Genomic DNA, 23818 nt, shown 5'->3' on the forward strand with positions numbered 1-23818 from the left:
GGATTACTATTTAAAGGGCGAAAAGCTGCAGCATGCTACGGTGCAGAGGGACCTGGGGGTCCTTGTGCATGAGTCGCAAAAACCCAGTCTGCAGGTGCAGCAGGTGATCAAGAAGGCGAACGGGATGCTGGCCTTTATAGCGAGGGGGATAGAATATAAAAGTAGGGAGGTCTTGCTGCAACTGTACAGGGTACTGGTGAGGCCGCAGCTGGAGTACTGTGTGCAGTTTTGGTCGCTGCACTTGTGGAAGGATATATTGGCCTCGGAGGGAGTGTAGAGGAGATTCACTAGGCTGATACCGGAGATAAGGAGGTTAGACTATGAAGAGAGACTAAATAGGCTGGGCCTGTACTCGTTGGAGTTTAGAAGGATGAGGGGGGATCTTATAGAGATGTATAAGATAATGAAAGGGATGGATAGGATAGAGGTAGAGAGATCCTTCCCGCTTAGAAAGGATAGCAGGACTTGAGAGCACAGCCTCAAGATAAGGGGGGGTCGGGGGGCAGTTTAGATCGGAGTTGAGGAGGAACTTCTTCACTTAAAGGGTGGTGAATCTCTGGAATTCTCTGCCCGTTGAAGTGGTGGAGGCTACCTCGCTAAATATATTTAAGTCACGGGTAGATAGGTTTTTGATAGACAAGGGAATTAAGGGTTATCAGGAGAAAGCGGGAAAGTGGAACTGATCCACTTCAGATCAGCCATGATCTTGTTGAATGGTGGGGCAGGCTCGAAGGGCTAGATGGCCTACTCCTGCTCCTATTTCTTATGTTCTTATGACTTAAGCATATTCAACAAGGTAGCCTCTATCGCTTCAATGAGCAGAGAATTCCAGAGATTCACTACCCTCAGAGAAGAAGTTCCTCCTCAACTCTGTTCTAAACTGACTCCCCCTTACTTTGAGGCTGTGTCCTCTAGCTCTTGTTTCCTTTCTAAGTGGAAAGAATCTCTATGACTCTATCCTACCTAGCCCCTTCATTATCTTATATGTCTCGATAAGATCACCCCTCAGCCTTCTAAATCCCAGGAGTACAAGCCTAATCTACTCAATCTCTCCTCATAAGCTAACCCCCTCATCTCCGGTATCAACCTGGTGAACCTTCTCTGCACTCCCTCCAAAGCCAGTATATCCTTTCATAAGAACATAAGAACATAAGAAATAGGAGCAGGAGTAGGCCATCTAGCCCTTCGAGCCTGCCCCGCCATTCAATAAGATCATGGCTGATCTGTCGTGGCTCAGTTCCACTTTCCCGCCCTCTCCCCATAACCCTTAATCCCTTCTCTTATCAAAAACCCATCAACCCGCTTCTTGAAAATATTTAGCGAGGCAGCCTCCACCACTTCAACGGGCAGAGAATTCCAGAGATTCACCACCCTTTGAGTGAAGAAGTTCCTCCTCAACTCCGTTCTAAACCGCCTCCCCTTTATCTTGAGGCTGTGCCCCCTAGTCCTACTGTCTTTTTTGAGCGGGAAGAGTCTCTCCACCTCTATCCTATCCATCCCATTCATCATCTTATACGTCTCAATGAGATCTCCCCTCATTCTTCTAAACTCTAACGAGTACAAGCCTAGTTTATTCAGCCTCTCCTCATAGCTCAATCCCCTCAACTCCGGTATCAGCCTAGTAAACCTCCTCTGCACTCCCTCCAGGGCCAAAATATCCTTGCGCAGGTGCGGCGCCCAAAACTGCACACAGTACTCCAGCTGCGGCCTCACCAATGCCCTATACAGCTGCAGCAAGACCTCCCTACTTTTATATTCAATCCCCCTCGCTATGAAGGCCAGCATCCCATTCGCCTTCCTGACCACCTGCTGCACCTGCAAGCTGGGTTTTTGCGACTCATGCACAAGGACCCCGAGGTCCCTCTGCACCGTCGCCTGCTGCAGTTTTTCGCCACGTAAGTAATAGTCCTTCCTACCATTCTTCGCAAATAAGGGGACCAAAATTGCACATAGTATTCTAGTTGCAGCCTCACCAGTACCTTGTACAACTGTAGCAAGACCTCCCTGCTTTTATATTCCATCCCCCTCCAGATAAAGGCCAACATTCCATTTGCCTTCTTGATCACCTGCTGCACCTGCAGACTGAGTTTTTGCGATTCATGCATAAGGACCCCCAGGTCCCTCTGCACAGTAGCATGTTGTAATTTTTCACCATTTAAATAATAGTTCATTTTACTATTATTCCTTCCAAAGTGGTTAACCTCACATTTGCCAACATTATACTCCATCTGCCAGATCCTCGCCCACTCACTCAGCCTATCCAAATCTCTCTGCAGACTTTCTGCATCCTCCACGCAATTCACTTTCCCACTCATCTTTGTGTCATTAGCAAAATTTGTTACCCTACAGTCAGTCCCCTCCTCCAGATCGTCTATGTATATGGTAAACAGTTGAGGCCCCAGCATCAATCCCTGCGGCACGCCACTAGTCACCAACTGTCAACCAGAAAAGCACCCGTTTATTCCAACTCTCTACTTCCTGTTAGATAGCCAACCCTCAATCCACGCTAACACTTTACCCCCAGCTCTGTGTACCTTAATCTTCTTCAGCAACCTTTTGTGAGGCACCTTATCGAACGCCTTCTGGAAATCTATAAACACCACATCCATTGGTTCCCCTCTGTCAACTGCACTCGTTACATCTTCATTAAAATCCAGTAAATTCATCAAACACGACTTTCCCTTCATGAATCCATGTTCTTATGTTAAAGACTCATAATGAGTTGAAGGTTAAAGTTTTAAAAAATGTATTCCCCAAATAACATTGTTCGTTCTTAGGGAACCGGTTTTCTCTCTGCATTACAGAAATAGAAAATGCTGGAAACACTCAATAAGTTTGACAGCATCTATTTGGAGAGAAACAGAATTAACATGGGGGCTGTGACCTTTAATCAGTTCTGATTATAGTCACAATGTGAAATGTTAACAAGGTTTCTCTCTCCATGGAAGCTGCCAGACCTGCTAATATTTCCAGTATTTTCAGTTTTTATTTCTTATTTGCAGCATTTGCAGTATTACTCTTTTGTCCTCTTTTCACTGTTTCTTCCTTACTGAAAATCAGTGCAGAATCTATGGAGATTTTTGCAGAGTTATGGAAACTCCATGGCTTATCCAAAATGGTGCCACGAACCTGGATCTGGGGGTCTCATCACAATTTCCAATAGATCCTATTTTTGCCAGGTGGGGAGCAGGGGCTGGTCATGACTTGCATGTAACAGGAACCCAAATTCAGCAGGGCTATTTCACCTCACTGCTGAGTTCAAACAGATCCCATTGTTGCTGCAGTGAGTACTTACTTCTGCAGCGAGAAAGTTACGACTTTTTGAGTTTGGCATAAATGATCTTGAACCACAGATAAGATCAGTGAAACTGTCAAGTTATCAAATTACGTAAATTCCCTGACATTTAATGATTGAAGGAAAATAACCTGCTTATATCTGCAAATTGAAAAAAAATGTTCTAGCAGTTTCAATATAAGTGCTATCATTACAGCATTATTATTGCTTAGCTACTTCCATAACCTAGAATCTTGGAATCATAGAATCCCTGCAGAAGAGAAGAAGTTATTCAACCCATCGAATCTACGCTGACTCTCTGACAATAGACAGGTGTCCCATATAGGAGAGACTGATGAACTGATTCAATGAGAATTTGATCAATTCAATAAACTTAGATCAATGATTTGCCATCAAATCTTATATTGATTTACAATGGAAATTAGAGGCAGTATTAGACCCAAGGGAAAGGCATAAAAATTGGCCAAAACAATGGACCTGAGGATTGGGAGTAGTTTAGAATTCAAAGGAGGACCAAGGGATTGATCAAGAAGGGAAAGTAGAATGTGACAGTAGGCTTGCGAGGAACATAAAAAATGACTGTAAAAGTTTCTATAGGTCTACATCTCAGAGTACTTAAGATATAGTGGATGCATTGGTGATCATCTTCCAAGATTCTACTGATTCTGGAACAGATTCTAAGATTGGAGGATAGTTAATGTAACCACACTATTTGAAAAGGGAGGTAGAGAGAAAACAGGGAATTTAGACCAGGAAGCCTGACATCGGAGTAGGGAAACTCTAGAATCCATTATCAAAGACCAATACACTTGGAAAACAGAGTCAGCATGGTTCAATGAAAGGGAAATCATGCTTGACAAATCTACCGGGATTCTTTGAAGATGAAACTAGTAGAGACGATGATGGGAAACAAGTGGATGTAGTCTATTTGGACTTTCAGAAGGCTAACGACTAAGTCCCACGCAAGGGATCACCGTGTAAAATTAAAGCACATGGAGTTGCGGGTAGTGTATTGGGATAGATATAAAACTGATTGGCAGACAGGAGACAAAGAGTAGGAATAAATAAGTCTTCTTCCAAATGGCAGGCAGTAGCGGAGTGCTGTTGGGGTCAATGCAGGAACCCCAGCTATTCAATATATATTAATGATTTAGATGAGGGAACTAAATGTAACATCTCTAAATTTGAAGATCATGCAAAATTGGGTGGGAGTGTGAACTGTGAGGAGGATGCAGAGATTCTTCAGAGTGACTTGGACAAGTTGAGTGAGTGCACAAGTGAATGGCAGATCCAGTATAATTTGGATATATGTGAGGTTATTCACTTTAGTACCAAAACAGGAAGGCAGATTACTATCTGAATGGTCATAAATTGGGAGAGGGGAATTTACAACAAGACCTGAGTGTCCTTGTACATCAGTCACTGAAGGTAAGCATACAGTGCAGCAGGCAGTAAAAAAGTCAAATGGTAAATCCTTCATAACAAGAGGTTTTGAATGCAGGAGCAGGTACGTCTTGCTGTAATTATACAGGACTATGGTGAGGCCACACTTAGAACATTATGTTCAATTTTGGTCCCTTTATCTGAGGAAGATGGTCTTGCTCTAAAGCAAGTGTGAGGCTATCTACTTTGGCAGGAATAATAGTAGGAGGGATTACTATTTAAAGGGCAAAAAGCTGCAGCATGCTACGGTGTAGAGGGACCTAGGGGTCCTTGTGCATGAGTTGCAAAAACCCAGTCTGCAGGTGCAGCAGGTGATCAAGAAGGTGAATGGAATGCTGGCCTTTATAGCGAGGGGTATAGAATATAAAAGCAGGGAGGTCTTGCTGCAACTGTACAGGGCACTGGTGAGGCTGCAGCTGGAGTACTGTGTGCAGTTTTGGTCGCCGCACTTGTGCAAGGATATTTTGGCCTTGGAGGGAGTACAGAGGAGGTTCACTAGGCTGATACCAGAGATGAGGGGGTTGGACTATGAAGAGAGACTAAATAGACTGCGTCTGTACTCGCTGGAGTTTAGAAGGATGAGGGGGGATCTTACAGAGACGTAGAAGAGAATGAAGGGGATGGATAGGGTAGAGGTAGAGATATTCTTCCTGCTCAGAAAGGACAGCAGGACTAGAGGGCACAGCCTCAAGATAAGTGGGGGGGCAGTTTAGAACAGAGTTGAGGAGGAACTTCTTCACTCAAACGGTGGTGAATCTCTGGAATTCTCTGCCCGTTGAAGTGGTGGAGGCTACCTCGCTAAATATATTTAAGTCACGGGTAGATAGGTTTTTGGTAGGCAAGGGAATTAAGGGTTATGGGGAGAAAGCGGGAAAGTGGAACTGAGCCACTTCAGATCAGCCATGATCTTATTGAATGGCGGGGCAGGCTCAAAGGGCTAGATGGCATACTCCTGCTCCTACATCTTACGTTCTTATGTTCTTAAAGGGACTTCAGGGAAGGTTTACCAGACTGATTTCTGGTATAGCAGGACTAACGTATGAGGAGAGGTTGAGTCGGTTAGGATTGTATTTGGTGGAAGTCAGAAGAATGAGGGAGGGATTTAATAGAAACCTATAAAACTCTAACAGGACTAGATACAGGTAGATGCAAGAAGAATGTTTCCAATGGTGGGAGTGTCCAAAACTAGGGGTCGCAGTCTGAGGATACAGGGTAGACAGGACAAAGAGGAGAAATTTCTTCACTCAGAGTGGTCAGCCTGTAGAATTCGCTACCACAGAAAGTAGTTGAGGCCAAAACATTGTACGTTTTCAAGAAGCTGTTAGATATGGCACTTGAGGCAAAGGGGATCAAAGGATATGGGAGAGGGCAGGATCAAGCTGTTGAATTGGATGATCAGCCAAGATCAGAATGAATGACAGCACAGGCTCAAAGTGCCTAATGGCCTCCTCATGCTCCTATTTTCTCTGTTTCTGTATCTGTTTTCCCAATTTCCGTGCATAGTATGTGACCAGCAACATCAGAATAATGATTGTATGATTATCCCAACTTCACAAATGCAATTTTGAGTTTGGCTCTTAATTTTGAAAATATACAGAAATGTACATTTTTTCATAGCAATGTAAGATAGGACATGATTCTAACATTTAAAATGGTTATAAAAGTGTGACATTTAAACATAAACAGGCTATCAACAAATTCCACTGGGGTGCATTTTTTGTAAGAAATGAAATTTGAAGATGGTTGTGTAAACTAGAAATAAATGTATTACCATATTTTCTTATTCAAAAAAGGGATGGTGTACAACAATCAAAATGTACTCGCTCACCATTCTCACACAGGATTAAAATTATTCCATTTCAGTTGAGATCTTCATCCTTAAAACTTTATTACTGGTGTCTGTTTCGTGAAAGTGAAAGTCTCAACTACCTGAACACTGGTGATGACTGAAAAGTGGACATATTTTTTAAACTGTCCTGTGTAAATCTTAATTATCAAATGCAAAAAAAAACTTAGTAGCTTCTTTGGCTCAGTGTTGCATTGGTTTGGTAGCGTGCTAACTAGTTATCAGCTTCACGCCCGTCTTTTCCCGCATTCACGTGGTCCAATCCTTCCTACGTGGTTGAAACCAAACTGACCAACAGGCATGGATTCGGTTCAGAGGTTGCCAGTTTTGAGATACTACACTGTACCATATTGACACTTATTAACCTCAAATACTTTAAAAATGATAAGTGACTTTCCATTCATCATTCCTTTCAACTGGTCTATTATTCAGTTATATCATGCCTTATCTGTACCTCAACTCTATTTCTTTACTTTATAGACATCTGCAGCTCAGGAGGAGGTCATTGGTCCCATCATATATTCACAACAGTCAACAAAGATCTGATCACACTAATCCCATTTTCCAGCACTTGACTCACAGATTTAGCGTTTGTGGCGGTGCAAGAGAATAAATACTTCTTATATGTTGAGAGTTTTTGACACCAACGCCCTTTAGTTCCTTAACTCTTCATACCATTGCCTATCAAAAATCCATCAATCAATCTGCTTGGAAATTTTAAATTGGCCCCAGTTTCCACAGATTTTTAGGCAGGGTTTAAAAGTTCCATGAACTTTCATGAAGAAATATTTCCTGAATGGCCCTTTTTCATTTTTAAGTTCTCCTTTCTGTAAATTAAATAGTTAAAACCAATTGATATTAATATTGCTACCTTTTGTTTCCTTCAAACCACAGTGTCTAATTTTTAAATAAACTAGATAGTTCTCTATGGCATTGTGCACGGGTAGACCTAAACCTAGAAATGGATCGATCATACTGCAAACACAAAAGGTGTTAATTGTTATAAAGCATACTTGTTGAATCAAAGAATATAAAGCACGTGGGATTAGGCGAAAGCAGCGTACAGGTTTATTGATAAGCCATTGACTCTACAGAGGCTTGATCTAGACTAGACAAAAGCCCACAAAGTAGCCGATGACATCACCAACTATACATGTGACTAGAGTAGACTGATAGTGTAACAACACAAGAGTCCCAAATATATACCATCCCTCCCTCTTCACTTCTAAGGTCCCATAACAACAAATAATTTAACACACAACCACGCACACAACCACACCAGGGAATACATCATTACGCAATAAAAACACAATATTTAGGAAAGACAATCAGGTGAGCGTCTATTCCGCACTGATTGCCTGCGCACTTCAGGGATTTGGTTGATGTTGACGTTAGAAGTAATCTCCTTCTACACTGGAAGGTGCAACAGTCTCTTTTGCAGAAGGAAGGATAGCAGCAGCAAGGTATTCTTCAGCAAACTCAATTTCTGCTGATTGATCCAAAGTTACAGTTACTACTTCTGATAATATGCGTAGTGATTCATCCAGAGAAAACTCTGGCATACACAGTACTGTACATTGGTTGTGTAGCTAACAATTGATCCGCATGTTGTCTCCATACTAGTTCATTTTAAATTGGTACTGTACAGGAGATAGGGCCAATTTGAGCCCATACAGCCACAGAAACCTACTTTTTGCTCGTAGTATAGCTGCATGCTATAAAGCTTGCTCTCCTTGCTGAAATAAATGTCTTAATTACCTTCTCTGTTCTAAGATTTGTGACTGTTGATTGAATTCTATTATCCCAGATGTCTCCCTTTTTTCAAAGGGATGTCACACAGGCAGTTTTCCTATCCTCCAAGGATCTGTGGAAAATTGCAACCAATGCATACACCATCTCTGTAGCTTTTTTTTAGGATCCAAGGAAGTAAGCTATCAGGGCCAGGAGACTTGGCTGTCTTTAGTCCCATTAGTTCATCTAATACTACTACTCTAGTGATACTGATGATACTTAATTCCTCCCCCATATCCTTTAGTATTAATGGGATTCACCATTGTTTTCATTATTCTTTTCTTCCACATTATAAATCTTTCTTGTAAAATTTATTTTATTCTCCCTTTTTGGTGTGTTTTATCTCTTTCAATGGACAATCCTTTCTGAGGAAGCTGGTTTTTGCCAGCAAGCTTGCGCTATGTGACCAACCTTTGCCACAATTCTTGCATTGGCCATCTTTACTCCAGCACACTTGAGAATGGCCTGTTTTTTAAACTGATGTCATACCCATGGCTGCACAGACTTTCTCTGGGTGGCAGCCATTTTATGGATCCCCGTATCTACTGCAAGCTGAGAAGCCTCCTTATCAGCAAGCTCCATCAAAATGGCTATGTCCGAGGCTATTTTCAGATCCAAATCCCATTCTGTAGGCAATCATCTTTGTGTAGCCTCAATCCTCAGTCCACAAACGAGATGGTCTCTGATCTTTTAATTCAGAGATTCACAATAATTCGTGAGGCGCTTTACAGTCACAACAAATTGTGCCATATTTTCTCCTCCTAGCTGATTCTTTTTATGAAACTTAAAATTCCCCACAGTAATTAATGGTTTGGGTCAACAATGGTCCTCTAATATCTTAGTTAACTCCTGATAAGTTTTGCTACCGGGTTTCTCGGGCTGATTCAAAGCTTCATTCCCAATGGTACTGAGAAATGCAGGGACTATTATATCCTTAGGAATCTTGTTTGCCAGGATATAATGCTGGAATCTCTCTCTATAAAACTTACAATCCTTGAATTCTTCCTCAAATTGTCCAATGGCGCCAAATGCTCCCACCATTTTATAGAAATACAGAGATCTGCTCAGCAACATTTCTTCCGCAACTTTCCTTAACTTCAATAGTCTAGCTTATTTTGCTGATCGTAATATAAGACAACTGTAGCAGCTTTTCTTAGATATAATGCAATGCACAAAATGTTTGTCACTGTTTCGCTCTACCTTCACGTCTCATATAATTATGCCCTTGAGTTCTGCATCCTAGACTCCTCGGGGTGCTGGTTTTAATTTTCAGGATGAACCTTTCTCTTTTCTGCCCAACAACCCTTACCGGTCCAATGTCAGGTGCAATCTTTGATCTGTCCTAGCATCAAAAGTATTGAAGTTTCCAGTTGGTAAGTGCAGCTCCAATTTTACTTTCCTTCTTTTACTCAGAAAGAATTTCATCTGCTCCTCATTGCCAGTATTCTTTTTATCCTGCTATGCACTGCACTTATACATATGTACATGCATACAGTGCAGAAGGAGGCCATGTGGCCCATCGAATCTGCACAGACCACAATCCGACCCAGACCCTAGTTCTGTAACCCCATGTATTTACTCTAGCTAGTCCCCCGACACTAAAGGCAATTTAGCATGGCCAATCAACCTAACTCGCATATCTTTGGAGACTGGGAGGAAACCGGAGCACCCAGAGGAAACCCACACAGACAGTGACCCGAGACCAGAACTGAACCCGGGTCCTTGGTGCTGTGAGACAGCAGTGCTAACCATTGTGGCACTGTTGCCCACTTATTGAATAAAAGGACATAAAATAATAGCGCACGACGTTGGGTGAAAACAACAAAGCATGTTTATTAATAAGCTGTTGACTAGGCAAAAGTCTTCAAAGCATCCAATGATATCACAAGCTACATGTGACTCGATGCTAGAAGTGACATCAGAGCAACAGCCCCAAATATATAACATGAATGCCTTCATATATGTAAATAGGGGACCTTCTGCCCATTCACAGCCTCAAAACTTTCCTCCCTCCACCACCATTGCTTACGGTAATAGTGTGTACCACTTACAAAATATGTTGCTGGAACTCCTCAAGGCTCCTCTGACAACATCTTTAAACTTTGCCACCTCAAAGACAAGAACAGCAGATATATAGGAGCACCATCATCTACAAGCTCCCCTCCAAGCCACACACCATTCTGACTTGGAAATGTATTACCATTCCCACAATGTCTCGAACAAAATCTTGGAACTCCCTCCATAATAGCATCATGGTGTATCTAAACCAGATGGACTGTAGTGGTTCAAGAAGATGGCTACTGTTACCTGCTCAAGGGAATTAGGAACGGGCAAAGAAAGTTGGCTTAGCCAGCAATCCCCATGACTTGTGAAAGAATAAAAAATGTAGTTTTCATAAAAAATATGAAGTTATTAATATATTGCTGGTTAATATCCTATGGGGTTACACACAGGCATTCAAGATCAATGAAATGATTTACATAAAGGAGGATTCTAGAGGACAGAGAGATAACTGTATTCAAGTTGGGGAGGAGCGAGGTGAATAAAAGGGAGGAGAAAGAGGAAGGGAAAAGAGGAGAGAATAGCGAAGGTTAGTGGAGGAATATTCATTTTAAATTTTCTCACTTTGTTCTTGTATTTACTTTGATTTTATATTAGCAATTTAAGAGAAAGAACATATGACAATTTGAAAAGCAGAAAAATAATGTTGGGGGAACCTATGAGTTCCTGTGCAATGTAAGATGAAGAACTTCACCATTCTCATTGGAGTGTTATTAACATAATGAGTTTGCTAGGAACAGGAAATGTTGTCAACAGACAGACTTGTAAATAAATTAGTACTGCTGACATAGTCGTATAAAAGTAGCATCTACTATCATTTTATTTTCATTATTTTATCTCCGCACATCTTGGGAGGCAAGACAGTCAGCTTCCACTTCAGCATTTCCCGTTACTAAATAAGAACTGATCTTAAAAAGGAACTCACAATATTGTTTCTTGAAATAGATCAGATAATGGATGTTTCTATAGGAAATACAGTCTTGCAGTGGTCTAGCAGGATTACACAAGAACCTGCAGGATTTAAATCCAAAATTCTCCCCTCCAGTCAAGTTTGTGACAATACCACCTTCTGTTAAAGTTCTCTCCAGGAATAAGCAATGTTTATATTACAGAAATACTTAATACCCACTGAATTACAGAGTGTCGCTGTGTTTCTTTGTGAATGCCTTCAAATTCTGGTTCAAATAATTGACACTGACAAGGCAAAAGTTCAAATAGATGTTGTTAACAGAAAATTCCACAGCAACACCTCACAAAAAGCTTTCTTGCATACACTGTAACTCAATGCTACTCTAACAGTTAATTCTATTCACAATGATCTGTAGTAAGAACATAAAATTGTCTTGCTAGCCAGGGACCTCAAATAGACTTAGACATTCTCGAGGGCCTTCACAAGCCCTTCTAAAGATGAGCTTTGTTTGACGGCTAGCATAATGCCTTTGTGAGTGACTTTGCTTTGGTTTGAAACTCAACACCGGGATTAACAGGTTTCAACCTAGTTCTGGTGCTCAGTTTCAGTTCCAACATCGGTATTTGGTCTGAGTGTGGAAAAGTACCTACATCACAGGTATTCAGAGTGTAGGAATTAACTCCTCAAAGCTCTAATGGCAGCTTTATCCATCAACAATGAGCAACATTCTGGAAATGTAAGGTTTTTAAAAATCGCACAAACTCCTACCAACAAAGGGCATGAAAAATCACAGTGATTTCAACATTTTTTCATGGGTTATACTTTTGAAATTACAATAGACTCCACTCTCTTCCAGAAACATTCAATTTTTGAGTTTAATGTTTAGATAAAACTACCTGCATGCAAAATGTGAATACCACCAAATGTATTAAACGTTGAAAAACATTAAATGGCATCAACTTCCTTTTGAAGAGTAAGTATTAGCATTGTTAATAGAAATTAAAAGCATATAGTAATGGAAAGTTGAAGCACAACTGAAGTACACAAAAATGAAAAATGTGTGATCCTCTTAAAACTTACTGCTGCATATCAAACTTTCATACCACATTTTAGTAGAAACTGCATTTTAGACCCTTTAATTACTAGCCCCAAACTACAGGAAGGCTCTGTGCATTTTTGCAATACAATACAATACAACGTAAAACATTTTAATTAATTTATAAGTATTGTTTTAAAGCATTTTTATCCTTTCTTAATTTTCAATAAATGTCTACACTGTCCCATCTAGAACAATGTTTTTTGTTTAATTTAAAAACTACTCAAAGTAATGCTTACAGAAGTAAATATACATAATAATTTAATGCCAATGGCCACACCTCCTTTTAAATTATAGGCTGTAAAATTAATTAGCAAGTGAAAATCTCTTAGTTTCTATTTATTATAGTCTTGAAATGCTGTATCTCTTCAAGACTACTCTCTTCCACTCTGCTGAGCTTAGTCCCGTGACCAGCGAAACCCCTGCTTTTATCATCCCCTGAAAAACCATTCTAACATGCTCATTGCTGCTGTATAAGTTACTTAAACTCCAACTTATCCAGAAATCCACTACATGTATTTTTTCCCAAACTAAATTCTGTCCATCCATCATGCCAATCTTCAATGACCCATATTCACTATCTATCCCTTAAATGTCTTATCGTTAATCCCTCCATGGCTGCCCCTCTCCCAACTCCCTATTCTCCATTACACCTTCATTCCTCTGAATTCTCGATTTCTACAATACTAGCTTCTTTTACATCTTTTCTCTTATCCCTTCACTACACCCTGCAATCACTGGGCCTTTCTGTCAGCTCTCTTCCTCTTCAGCTCTTCTTTTAAAAACCACCTTTTCATTATTTTTCTTAATCTTTCGAGCTTTATCACCATTTGGCTCCTTATCTTGGGACTTTCATATTTATGGTTCTAGATAAATGGAATTTGTTTTTTCAGTTTGTTGGACAATATGCAACACAAGTTGCAGTGCCAGTCTATCATGATTTTGCAGAATGACAAAAATAATGGAATGCGTGCAATGTTCAAATGTTTACTCGATGGAATGCAGTCTTTAAACATGGCATTGATTTTCTTCTCCCTCTTAAACTTTAAAAAATATACTGTTTCAGACAAGTTTCAAATTACATTAAACTTTCAACCGCAAGAGAAAAGTACCTCGTCGTGTGCAAGATTTTTTAAAAATCGCCTTTTGTCACTTATTGTTGCACTTGCTGTTGATGTTATTATAACAATTCAACTTAAATACATACTATTTTTATGGAACTATTACTAAAATACCAATGAAAATTAAGTTGCCTTTTCAGTACAAAATCTACGCAGTCCAAAATCAATGCATTTTGACCTTTGTTGCCAAAGAAATGGTAAAATATCGAGTTACTAGATTTCCTCACTGATCATAAATGTTCTCTTTCAAACAAAGCTACATGAAATATGCTACATGTATCAAGGGAATAAACCAATCAAACCAAAAGTTTCATATAATTGCATTTTCATGTGGAGCAATATTATCATGTGTAAATATGTTGAGTTGCCATTGAACCATAACACCAGTATTTTCCACATATGTCATGGGTTCACAACAATTGATGTAAAGCAGTGTCAGTTTCACTCACCTCTATCACACAAAGTTCGAAAGAGTCTTGAAGAGCCTTTCCATACAGGAGGAGTTTCTGCAAGCATGTTTTCCAATTCCTGTAAAACCATGTGTAAAAATAAAGTCTTTTAAGTGAGGAAAAATTACATCAAGAATTTTTTTTAAGGCAGATTTTAATCTATAGGTCTACATCACTTCTAAAATTATGTCATAAAGGTCCTAATCCTACATCTGAAAAATAGCCCTTTAGTTTAAAATTATTTACACAATGAGAACAAGTATAAACTCAGGTATATCAAAAGCAGCATATCCCTTTTTCCAAGGGATGTACAAACTTCCAGATAAAAATATAATAGGAAACTCCAAACACAGGCATCAATTTACAGACAAGTGGTACAGTAAAATTTCAAGCACAGTTAACTATTATATACAAAGGATCACCACAAACATCCATGGAGAAGATGGGACTGCTCTGCATCTGCGCTGAGTTAGACATTCTTCATACCATTCCCAAATTGTTGCATCAGGGCTCAAAACATTAATGCAGGCTTTCCCAACACAACCGCATTGCTAAATTCAAACCCTCTGGATTTGGCCATTCACAGCTGTTAGACATTAAACCAACTCTCATTTGAAAAATGCTGTAACGCTGTTAGTCCAACAAAAAGAAACTAGCCTGGGATTGGATATGCAGAAAACAGTGGGAAGGGAAGTTTTCAAGATACATTCTGGACCTGTTGTAATTCTGCAGGGCAGGACTGCAGAGCGAGGGAACAGGGGGGCCTGTAGAGCGAGTGCGTTGATGGACCTGGGGAGCAAAGTCAGGCAATGGTGAACTGAAATGCCAAGCAACCAGCAGGTTGGGTCATACTTGCCAATGGAGGGGAGGTATTCCACAAATGACCATCTAGTATGCTCTTGTGGGAGACAGAGGTGTACAAACCTTGCAAAATATTTTAGTGCACCCAGTGGTAAAATTGCTGCTTCTAAATAGCATATTTTAAAGTTTTGGATATACTTTGTCCTTCCCTTTCTTTTGAAAATTTAAATATGATTTGAGTTGCAATTCACCTCTGGACCACTGGGTTCAAGTCCAATGCCAGGACTCAGCCATCGAAGAAGTGTTCATAATGCAGTAATGGGCTAATAACAGCTGAGAAATCTTTCCATCACTTTCCCATTATTCCCCAACAGAGAAAACCATATACAAAGAACAAAGAACAAAGGACAACACAACATATGTGTATGAAGATACACTGAACAAACACTTGAGATACCTCAGAGGCAAATTTCAATTTTGGCAGGTAAGGGATGGAAATTTGGTCATAGTGGAGCACATTCCTGCAATGCACTCCATTCAGATTTTCTCTCCATTACAGGATAGAAAATCACGTGTATAAATGAGCAACTAATTTCCATCCCCAACCAAATGTCCACTGTTTGAGGAACACTTACCTGTCTGGAGAGTGATTTCCGAGGCTTAAAACCTGCAAAAAAAAAGTTAATTTGTTTCACTATTATTAGTGGAAACCAAGTTGGTGTGTACATGTAAAATTCAATCAACAATGCTCATTAATATCTGAATTGAAATCACTGAAGACCTTTATCAATTTTTTCTATCCTTTTCCCTATAACGGCTAATAAGATAGTGATATGTTGTTTTCACTAGTTAGTGAGATAGTAACGAGTACAAATTTAAGATGCTTGTTGTTGAAGCAAAGACTTTATGTGCTTTTAGAAGGAACTTGATTATTGCATGAAAAATGTTAATAGCATCATTTACAGCATGGAAACAGATCTTTCGGCCCAACTTGTCCATGCCGCCCCTTATTTTTTTTTTAAACTACTAAGCTAGTCCCAATTGCCCGCGTTTGGCCCATGTAACTGTCTAAATGCTTCTTAAAAGACAAAATTGTACTTGCCTCTAATACTGGCAGCTCATACCAGACACTCACCACCTTCTGTGTGAAAAAATTGCCACTCTGGACCCTTTTGTATCTCTCCCCTCTCACCTTAAATCTATGCCCTCTAGTTTTAGACTCCCCTACATTTGGGGAAGAAATAAGCCTCCTACACGCCAGAGAAAAAAGTCCCAGTCTATCCAGCCTCTCCTTATAACTCAAACTATCAAGTCCAGATAGCATCCTAGTAAATCTTTTCTGCACTCTTTTGAGTTGAATAATATCCTTTCCATAATAGGGTGATTAGAACTGTACACAGTATTCCATGTGTGGCCTTACCAATGTCTTGTACAACTTCAACAAGATGTTCCAACTCCTGCATTCAGTATTCTGACCAATGAAACCAAGCATACTGAATGCCTTCTTCACCACTTTGTCCACCTGTGACTCCACTTTCAAGGAGCTATGAACGTGTACCTTTAGATCTCTTTGTTCTGTAACTCTCCCCAATGCCCTACCATTAACTGAGTAAGTTTTGCCCTGATTCGATCTACCAAAATGCGTCACCTCGCATTTATCTAAATTAAACTTCATTTGCCATTTATCAGCCCACTGGCTGAATTGATTAAGATCCCACTGCCATCCTCCATAACCTTCTTCACTGTCCACTATGCCACCAATCTTGGTGTCATCTGCAAGCTTACTAACCATGCCTCCTAAATTCTCATGCAAATCATTAATATAAGTGACAAATAACGGTGGGCCCAGCACTGATCCCTGAGCCACTGTGGTAGTAACAGGCCTCCAGTTTGAAAAACAACCATCTACAACCACCCTCTGGCTTCTGTCATCAAGCCAATTTTGCATGCTTTTGGCTACCTCACCCTGGATCCTGAGAGATTTAACCTTATCCAAAAGCCTAACATATATGTTACCTTGTCAAACGCTTTGTTAAAGTCCATGTAGACAACATCACCTGCACTGCCCTCATCGATCTTCTTGGTTACCACTTCAAAAACTCAATCAAATTTGTGAAACACGACTTTCCACTCACAAAGCCATGCTGACTGATCCTAATCAGACTTGCCTTCTAAATGTTTGTAGATCCCGTCTCTCAGAACATCTTCTAACAACTTACCCAGACGTGAGGCTCACTGCCTGTATTTCCCAGGCTTTTCTCTGCAGCCCTTCTTAAACAAAGGCACAACATTTGCCATCCTCCAATCTTTAGGCACCTCATCAGTGGCGGTCGATGATTCAATTATTTCTGCTAAGGGACCCACAATTTCCTCCATAGCCTCCCACAACATCCTGGGGTACACTTCATCAGGTCCTGAGGATTTATCTACCTTGATGTATGTAGAATCTGTTTGGATTCTCCCTTGCCTTATCTGCCAAAGCAATCTTATGTCCCTTTTTGCCCTCCTGATTTCTCTCTTAACACTGCTCGAAATGTATTGACAATGTAGGAGTAATCTACTTGGTCCCAGCTGCCAATGCATGTCATGTGCCTCTTTCTTCTTCTTGACTAGGGTCTCAACATCCCGAATCATCCAGGGTTCCCTATTTCTGTTTGGTGACTCCAAACTTTCTCCAAAAGTTTGGAGTCACCAAACTCTAAACTTTTGGAGTTTTGCTCTTCACTCCAAAATAATGTGCTTATCCTGAACCCTGGCTAATACATTTTTGAAAGCCTCCCACTTACCAGACTTCCCTTTGTCTGCCAACAGACTCCCCCAATTAATCCTGTCTGATATCATCAAAATTGGCCTTGCCCCAATTTAGAATTGTAACTTCTGGGCCAGACCTATTGTTCTCCATTGCTATCTTAAAACTCATGGAATTACGGTCACTGGTCCCAAAGTGATCCTCACTAACATTTATCACCTGCTCTTCCTATTTCTCAACAGGAAGTTAAAGAAGAAAGCAATACTAGATTAAAAAGCGTATGGTGAAAACATTGATGTGAATATAGTGAGAAAAATGGCTTTTTACATGTTCTAAGTAATTTTTTTAAAATATGTTTTGCAAAGTTCTATCAGCAGTTATGACTGTTGCAGTGATGTCTTCCAAATAAAACAAAAGGTCCTCAAAATTCAGAAATATTTTGATGTGTGCTGCTGAATCCTGTCTTTGTGTCTAAATTTCTGAGATGGCCTTTGATAACAGAGTCTCCACCTTCCTTTTGCTAGATAAATGTAGAAAGAGGGAAGGAAAAGAACCGCGGGTAGTCATTTTTAACACAGATTTTCCATACCCTTAGCATGAATTGAGGTCTGGCACATAGTCAGCATGCTCAATGCCGACTATGCAAAATCCCACGGTATCTTACAAGTATATGAAGAGCAAGTGAGTAGCTAGGGAAAGGGCAGGTCCACGAAAGGACAAAGGGGGTAGGTAATTTATGCATGGAACAGGAGGAAGTGAGGTCCTTAACAAAATTTTTGCATTGGTGTTCACAAAGGAGATGGACTAGTTGGTGGGACAGTTGAGAGATAGTGGAGGATTTTTAAGGAGATTTTTCTCAGTACTCAGCAAAAATATATTCCAGTGGAAAAGAAGGAATGTAAGAAAAGGGATAACCAGCCATGGATAACTAAGGAAATAAAGGAGACTATCAAATTTAAAACCAATGCATACAGCGTGGTCAAAATTAGTGGGGAACTAGAAGATTGGGAAAGCTTTAAAACACAACAAAGAACTACTAAGAAAGCAATAAAGAAAGGAAAGATATATTATGAAAGTAAACTAGCACAAAATATAAAAACTGATTGTAAACTTTTTACAAATATATAAAACAGAAAAGAGTGGCTAAAGTAAATTTTGGTCCCTTAGAAGATGAGAAGGGAGATTTAATAATGGGAAACGATGAAATGGCTGAGGCCTTAAACAAGTTTTTTTGTGTCGGTCTTCACAGTGGAGGACACAAATAGCATACGAATAATTGACGGTGAGGACCTTAAAACGATCACTATTACTAAAGAGGTAGCGCTAGGTATGCTAATGGGACTAAAGGTAGACAAGTCCCCAGGTCCAGGTGGAATGCATCCCAGGGTACTAAAAGAAACAGCAGAAGTAATAGCAGACGCATTAGTTGTAATTTATCAAAATTCACTGGACTCTGGGGAGGTGCCAGCTAATGTAATGCCACTGTTTAAAAAAAGGAGGTAGACATAAGGCGGGTGACTACAGGCCGGTCAGCTTAACATCTGTAGTTAGAAAATGCTGCAATCTATCATTAAGGAAGAAATTGCAGGACACCTGGAAAAGAATGGTTCAATCAAGCAGACACAGCATGGATTCATGAAGAGAAAGTCATGTTTGACGAGTTCACTGGAATTTTATGAAGATATAACGAGTGCGGTTGACAGAGGGGAACCAGTGCATGTGGCATATTTAGATTTCGAGAAGGCATTCGATAAGGTGCCTCACAAAAGGTTGCTGCATAAGATAAAGTTGGGGGTAAAGTGTTAGCGTGGATTGAGAATTGGCTATCTAACAGAAAGCAGAGTGTCGGAATAAATGGATGCTTTTCCCGTTGGCGGTTGGTGACTAGTGGCGTGCCACAGGGATCAGTGCTGGGGCCTCAACTGTTTACCATATACATAGATGATCCGGAGGAGGGGACCGACTGTAGGGTAACAAAACTTGCAGATGACACAAAGATGAGTGGGAAAGCAAATTGCGTGGAGGACACAAAGTCTGCAGAGAGATTTGGATAGACTAAGTGAGTGGACAAGGATCTGGCAGATGGAGTATAATGTTGGTAAGTGTGAGGTTATCCTCCTTGGGAGGAATAATAGTAAAATGGACTATTACTTTAACAGTTAAAAATTACAACATGCTACTGTGCAGAGTGACCTGGGGGTCCTTGTGCATGAATCACAAAAACTCAATTTGCAGGTGCAGCAGGTGATCAAGAAGGCAAATCGAATGTTGGCCTTTATCTCGAGGGGGATGGAATATAAAAGCAGGGAGGTCTTGCTGCAGTTGTACAAGGTACTGGTGAGGGCACACCTAGAGTACTGTGTATAATTTTGGTCCCCTTATTTAAGGAGAGATATATTAGCTTTGGAGGGGGTGCAGAGAAGGTTCGCCAGGTTGATTCTGGAGATGAGGGGGTTAACTTATAAGGAGAGATGGAGTAGACTGGGCCTGTATTCACTGGAGTTTAGAAGGTTCAGGGGAGATCTTATAGAGACATAAAAGATAATGAAGGGGCTAGACAGGGTAGAAGCAGCAAGGTTATTTCCACTTAGAATGGAAACAAGAACTAGGGGACACAGCCTCAAAATAAGGGGGAGTCAGTTTAGAACAGAGTTGAGGAGGAACTTCTTCTCCCAGAGGGTAGTGAATCTTTGGAATTCTCTGCCCATTGAAGCAGTAGAGGCTACCTTGTTAAATGTGTTTAAGTCACAGGTAGATAGATTTTTGACCAATAAGGGAATTAAGGGTATGGGGAGAAGGCGGGTAAGTGGAACTGAACCACTATCAGATCAGCCATGATCTAATTGAATGACGGAGCAAGCTCGAGGGGCTAGATAGCCTACTCCTGCTCCTATTTCTTATGTGCTCAAACTTTCTCCTTCTCACTTTCAACCTATGCCCCTGAGTAGCTGACTGTTTGATCCTGGGAAACGACTCTGACTATCCACTCTAAACGAGCCTGTTATAATCTCGTAAACCTCTATCAGATCCCCCCTCATCCTCTGGCGTGCGAATTCAAGTTTGTTCAACCTTTCTTCATAGTCCATATCCTCCAAACCAGGCAACATCCTGGTAAATCTCTTCTGCACCCTTTCCGATGCATCAACTTCCAATAGTGTGGCAATCAGAATTGTACACAATACTCCAGATATGGCCTACACAAAGTCTGATACGGCTGCAACATGATTTTCCAATTCCTATACTCAATGTCCCAACTGATGAAGGCCTGCCTCATCCACCTGATTTGCCACTTTCAGGGAACTGCGGATCTGAACACCTAGATCCCTCTGTATACTTATATTTCTAAAGGCTCTCCCATTTACTGTATACTTTCCTTCTGCAGTATACCTTCTAAATTGCATCACCTCACAGTTATCCGGGTTAAATGCCATCTGCCATCTTCCGGCCCAGGTCTCCAGCTGATTTATATCCTGCTGTATCCTCTGACAATCCTCACTATCCACTACTCCTCCAATTTTTATATCATCTGCAATTTTACTAATCAGACTACCTACATTTTCCTCCAAATCATTTATATATATTACAAACAATAAAGGCCCCAGCACTGATCCTTGTGTAACACTGTTTGACAGACCTCTAGTTAAAAAAGTACCCTTCCACAGCTACTCTCTGCTTTCTATGCCTAAGCCAGTTTTGTATCCATCTTACCAGCCCACCTTGGACCCCATATGACTTCACCTTCTGTATCAGACTGCTGTGAGGAACCTTATCGAAGGTTTTATTAAAGTACGTGTGTACAACATCCACTGCCCTGGTCAATTTTTCTTGTCACTTCATTAAAGAACTCAATCAAGTTTGACAGATATGACCTCCTCATCACAAAACCATGCTGCCTATTGCTAATAAGTCTATTCTCTTCCAGATGTGAGTAGTGTCCCTAAGAATCTTCTCCAATAATTTCTTCACAACTGATGTAAGGCTGTAATTTCCTGGATTGTCTCCTTTGCCCCTTTTAAACAGAGAAACAACGTTAGCTAGTCTCCAATTCTCTGGTACCTTGCTCGTGACTAAACAGGATACAAAGATTTTGGCTGAGGCCTCAACAATTTCTTCCCTCGCCTCTCTCAGTATTCTGGGATAGACCCTGTCTGGTCCTGGGAACTTGTCCACCTTAATGTTTTTCAAAACTGCCTCCCTTTTTATCTGTACATATCCTAGAATGTCAACACGCTCCTTTCTACTCTCACCATCCTTCTCCTTTGTGAAAACAGATGCAAAGTATTCATTAAGGACCTTACCAACCTCATCTGGTTCCACATATAAATTCCCTCCACTATCCTTGAGTGGACCTACCCTTTCCTTCGCTACCCTCTTCCTCCTTATATAAGCATAAAATGTCTTGGGGGTTCTCTTTAATCCTGTCTGCCAAGGATAAATGTGTAGTGGTACATTTTGGCAAGTCCAATGGGATGAAGGAATATAATACTAAGGGTAAGACTCTAAGCAGTGTGGAAGATCAGAAGGATCTTGGGGTCTGGGCTCATAGGACTCTCAAATCAGCTTCACAGGTAGAGGATGTGGTTAAGAAGGCGTATGGTGTACTGGCCTTCATCAATCGATGAACTGAGTTTAGGAATCGGGAGATAATGCTGCAGCTGTATAAGACCCTGGTCAGGCCCCACTTGGAGTACTGTGCTCAGTTCTGGTCACCTCATTACAAGAAGGATGTGGAAGCCATTGAAAGAGTGCAGAGGAGATTTGCAAGGATGTTACCTGGATTGGGTGGCATGCCTTATGAGGATAGGTTGAGAGAACTCAGTCTTTTCTCCTTAGAGAGACGAAGGATCAGAGGGGGCCTGATAGAGGTGTACAAGATGATGAGAGGTATTGATCAGGTGGACTCAGAGGCTTTTCCCCAGGGCTGAAATGGCTGGCACAAGAGGACACAGGTTTAAGGTGCTGGGGAGTAGGTACAGAGGAGATGTCAAGGGTAAATTTTTCACTCAGAGGGTGGTGGGTGAGTGAAATTGGCTGCCGTCAATAGTGATGAAGGAAAATTCGATAGGGTCTTTTAAGAGACTTCTGGATAAGTATATAGGACTTAATAGGATTGAGGGTTATAGGTAAGCCTACTAGGTAGAGATAAGATCAGCGCAACTTGTGGGCCAAAGGGCCTGTTTGTGCTGTAGTTTTTCTATGATTAATGTTGATATTGAAATGATATTGAGGAAAGATGTTAGCATAGATGATGGGTACAAACGAGAAATGGAGCTTTTTCAAGGAACAAATACTGCGTGTCCTTGATGGGTATGTCCCTGGCAGGCAGGGAGGAAATGGCCAACTGAGGGAACCATGATTCACAAAGGAGGTTGAATGTCTTGTTAAGAGGAAAAAGGAAGCTTATGTAAGGATGAAAAAACAAGGTTCAGTTGGGTCGCTTGAGAGTTACAAGGTAGCTAGGAATGAGTTAAAAAAAGAGCTTAGGAGAGCTAGGAGGGGGCATGAGAAGTCCTTGGAGAGTCAGATAAAAGAAAACCCCAAGGCTTTTTACTCATATGTGAGACATAAAAGAATGACCAGGGTGAGGTTAGGGACAGTCAAGGGTAGTAATGAGAACTTGTGTATGGAGTCAGAAGAGATAGGTGAGGCATTGAATCAATACTTTTCTTCAGTGTTCACGAAGGAGACGGGTCATGTTTTTGAGGATGAGAGTGAGATACAGGCTGATAGGATGTTGGAGGTAGATGTTCTGAAAGAAGATGTATTAGCAATTTTGAAAAGCCTGAGGGTCGATAAATCTCCTGGGCCAGATGGGATACATCCTAGGATACTTTGGGAGGCAAGGGATGAGATTACGGAGCCTTTAGCTTTGATCTTTGGGTCCTCACTGTCCACCGGGATTGTGCCAGAGTACTGGAGAGTGGCGAATGTTGTTCCTCTCTTCAAGAAAGGAAATAGGAATGACCCTGGTAATTATAAGCCAGTTAATCTTACTTCAGTGGTCGGTAAGTTAATGGAAAGGGTCCTGAGAGATAGGATTTATGACCATTTGGAAAGACGCAATTTAATCCGGGATAATCAGCATGGTTTCATGAGGGGTAAGTCCTGTCTCACAAATTTGACTGAATTCTTTGAGGAGGTAACTAAGTGTGTAGATGAAGGTAGAGCAGTTGATGTCATATACATGGATTTTAATAAGGCATTTGATAAGGTTCCCCATGGTAGGCTCATGAAGATGATAAAGAGTTGTGGGATA

At 40.8% G+C, this 23818-nt stretch overlaps 1 protein-coding gene across 6 annotated transcripts in view; it reads right to left on the bottom strand.

Moving 5' to 3' along the window:
* The window catches only part of LOC145341960 (calcium uptake protein 3, mitochondrial-like), a 177398-nt gene that overhangs the window by 88961 nt on the left and 64619 nt on the right, over positions 1 to 23818 (bottom strand). For all 6 annotated transcript variants that reach the window (XM_080187109.1, XM_080187083.1, XM_080187100.1 and 3 more), the window contains exons 3-4: positions 15449 to 15480; positions 14013 to 14091 (exon numbers count right to left, since the gene is read on the bottom strand). In XM_080187109.1, coding sequence (XP_080043235.1) covers positions 14013 to 14091; positions 15449 to 15480 — 111 coding nt within the window. The remainder of the gene's footprint in view (positions 1 to 14012; positions 14092 to 15448; positions 15481 to 23818) is intronic.

The sequence above is a fragment of the Carcharhinus amblyrhynchos genome, chromosome 1, assembly GCF_965287045.1.
Source record: "Carcharhinus amblyrhynchos chromosome 1, sCarAmb.v2.hapA, whole genome shotgun sequence".
NCBI classification, from domain to species: domain Eukaryota; kingdom Metazoa; phylum Chordata; class Chondrichthyes; order Carcharhiniformes; family Carcharhinidae; genus Carcharhinus; species Carcharhinus amblyrhynchos.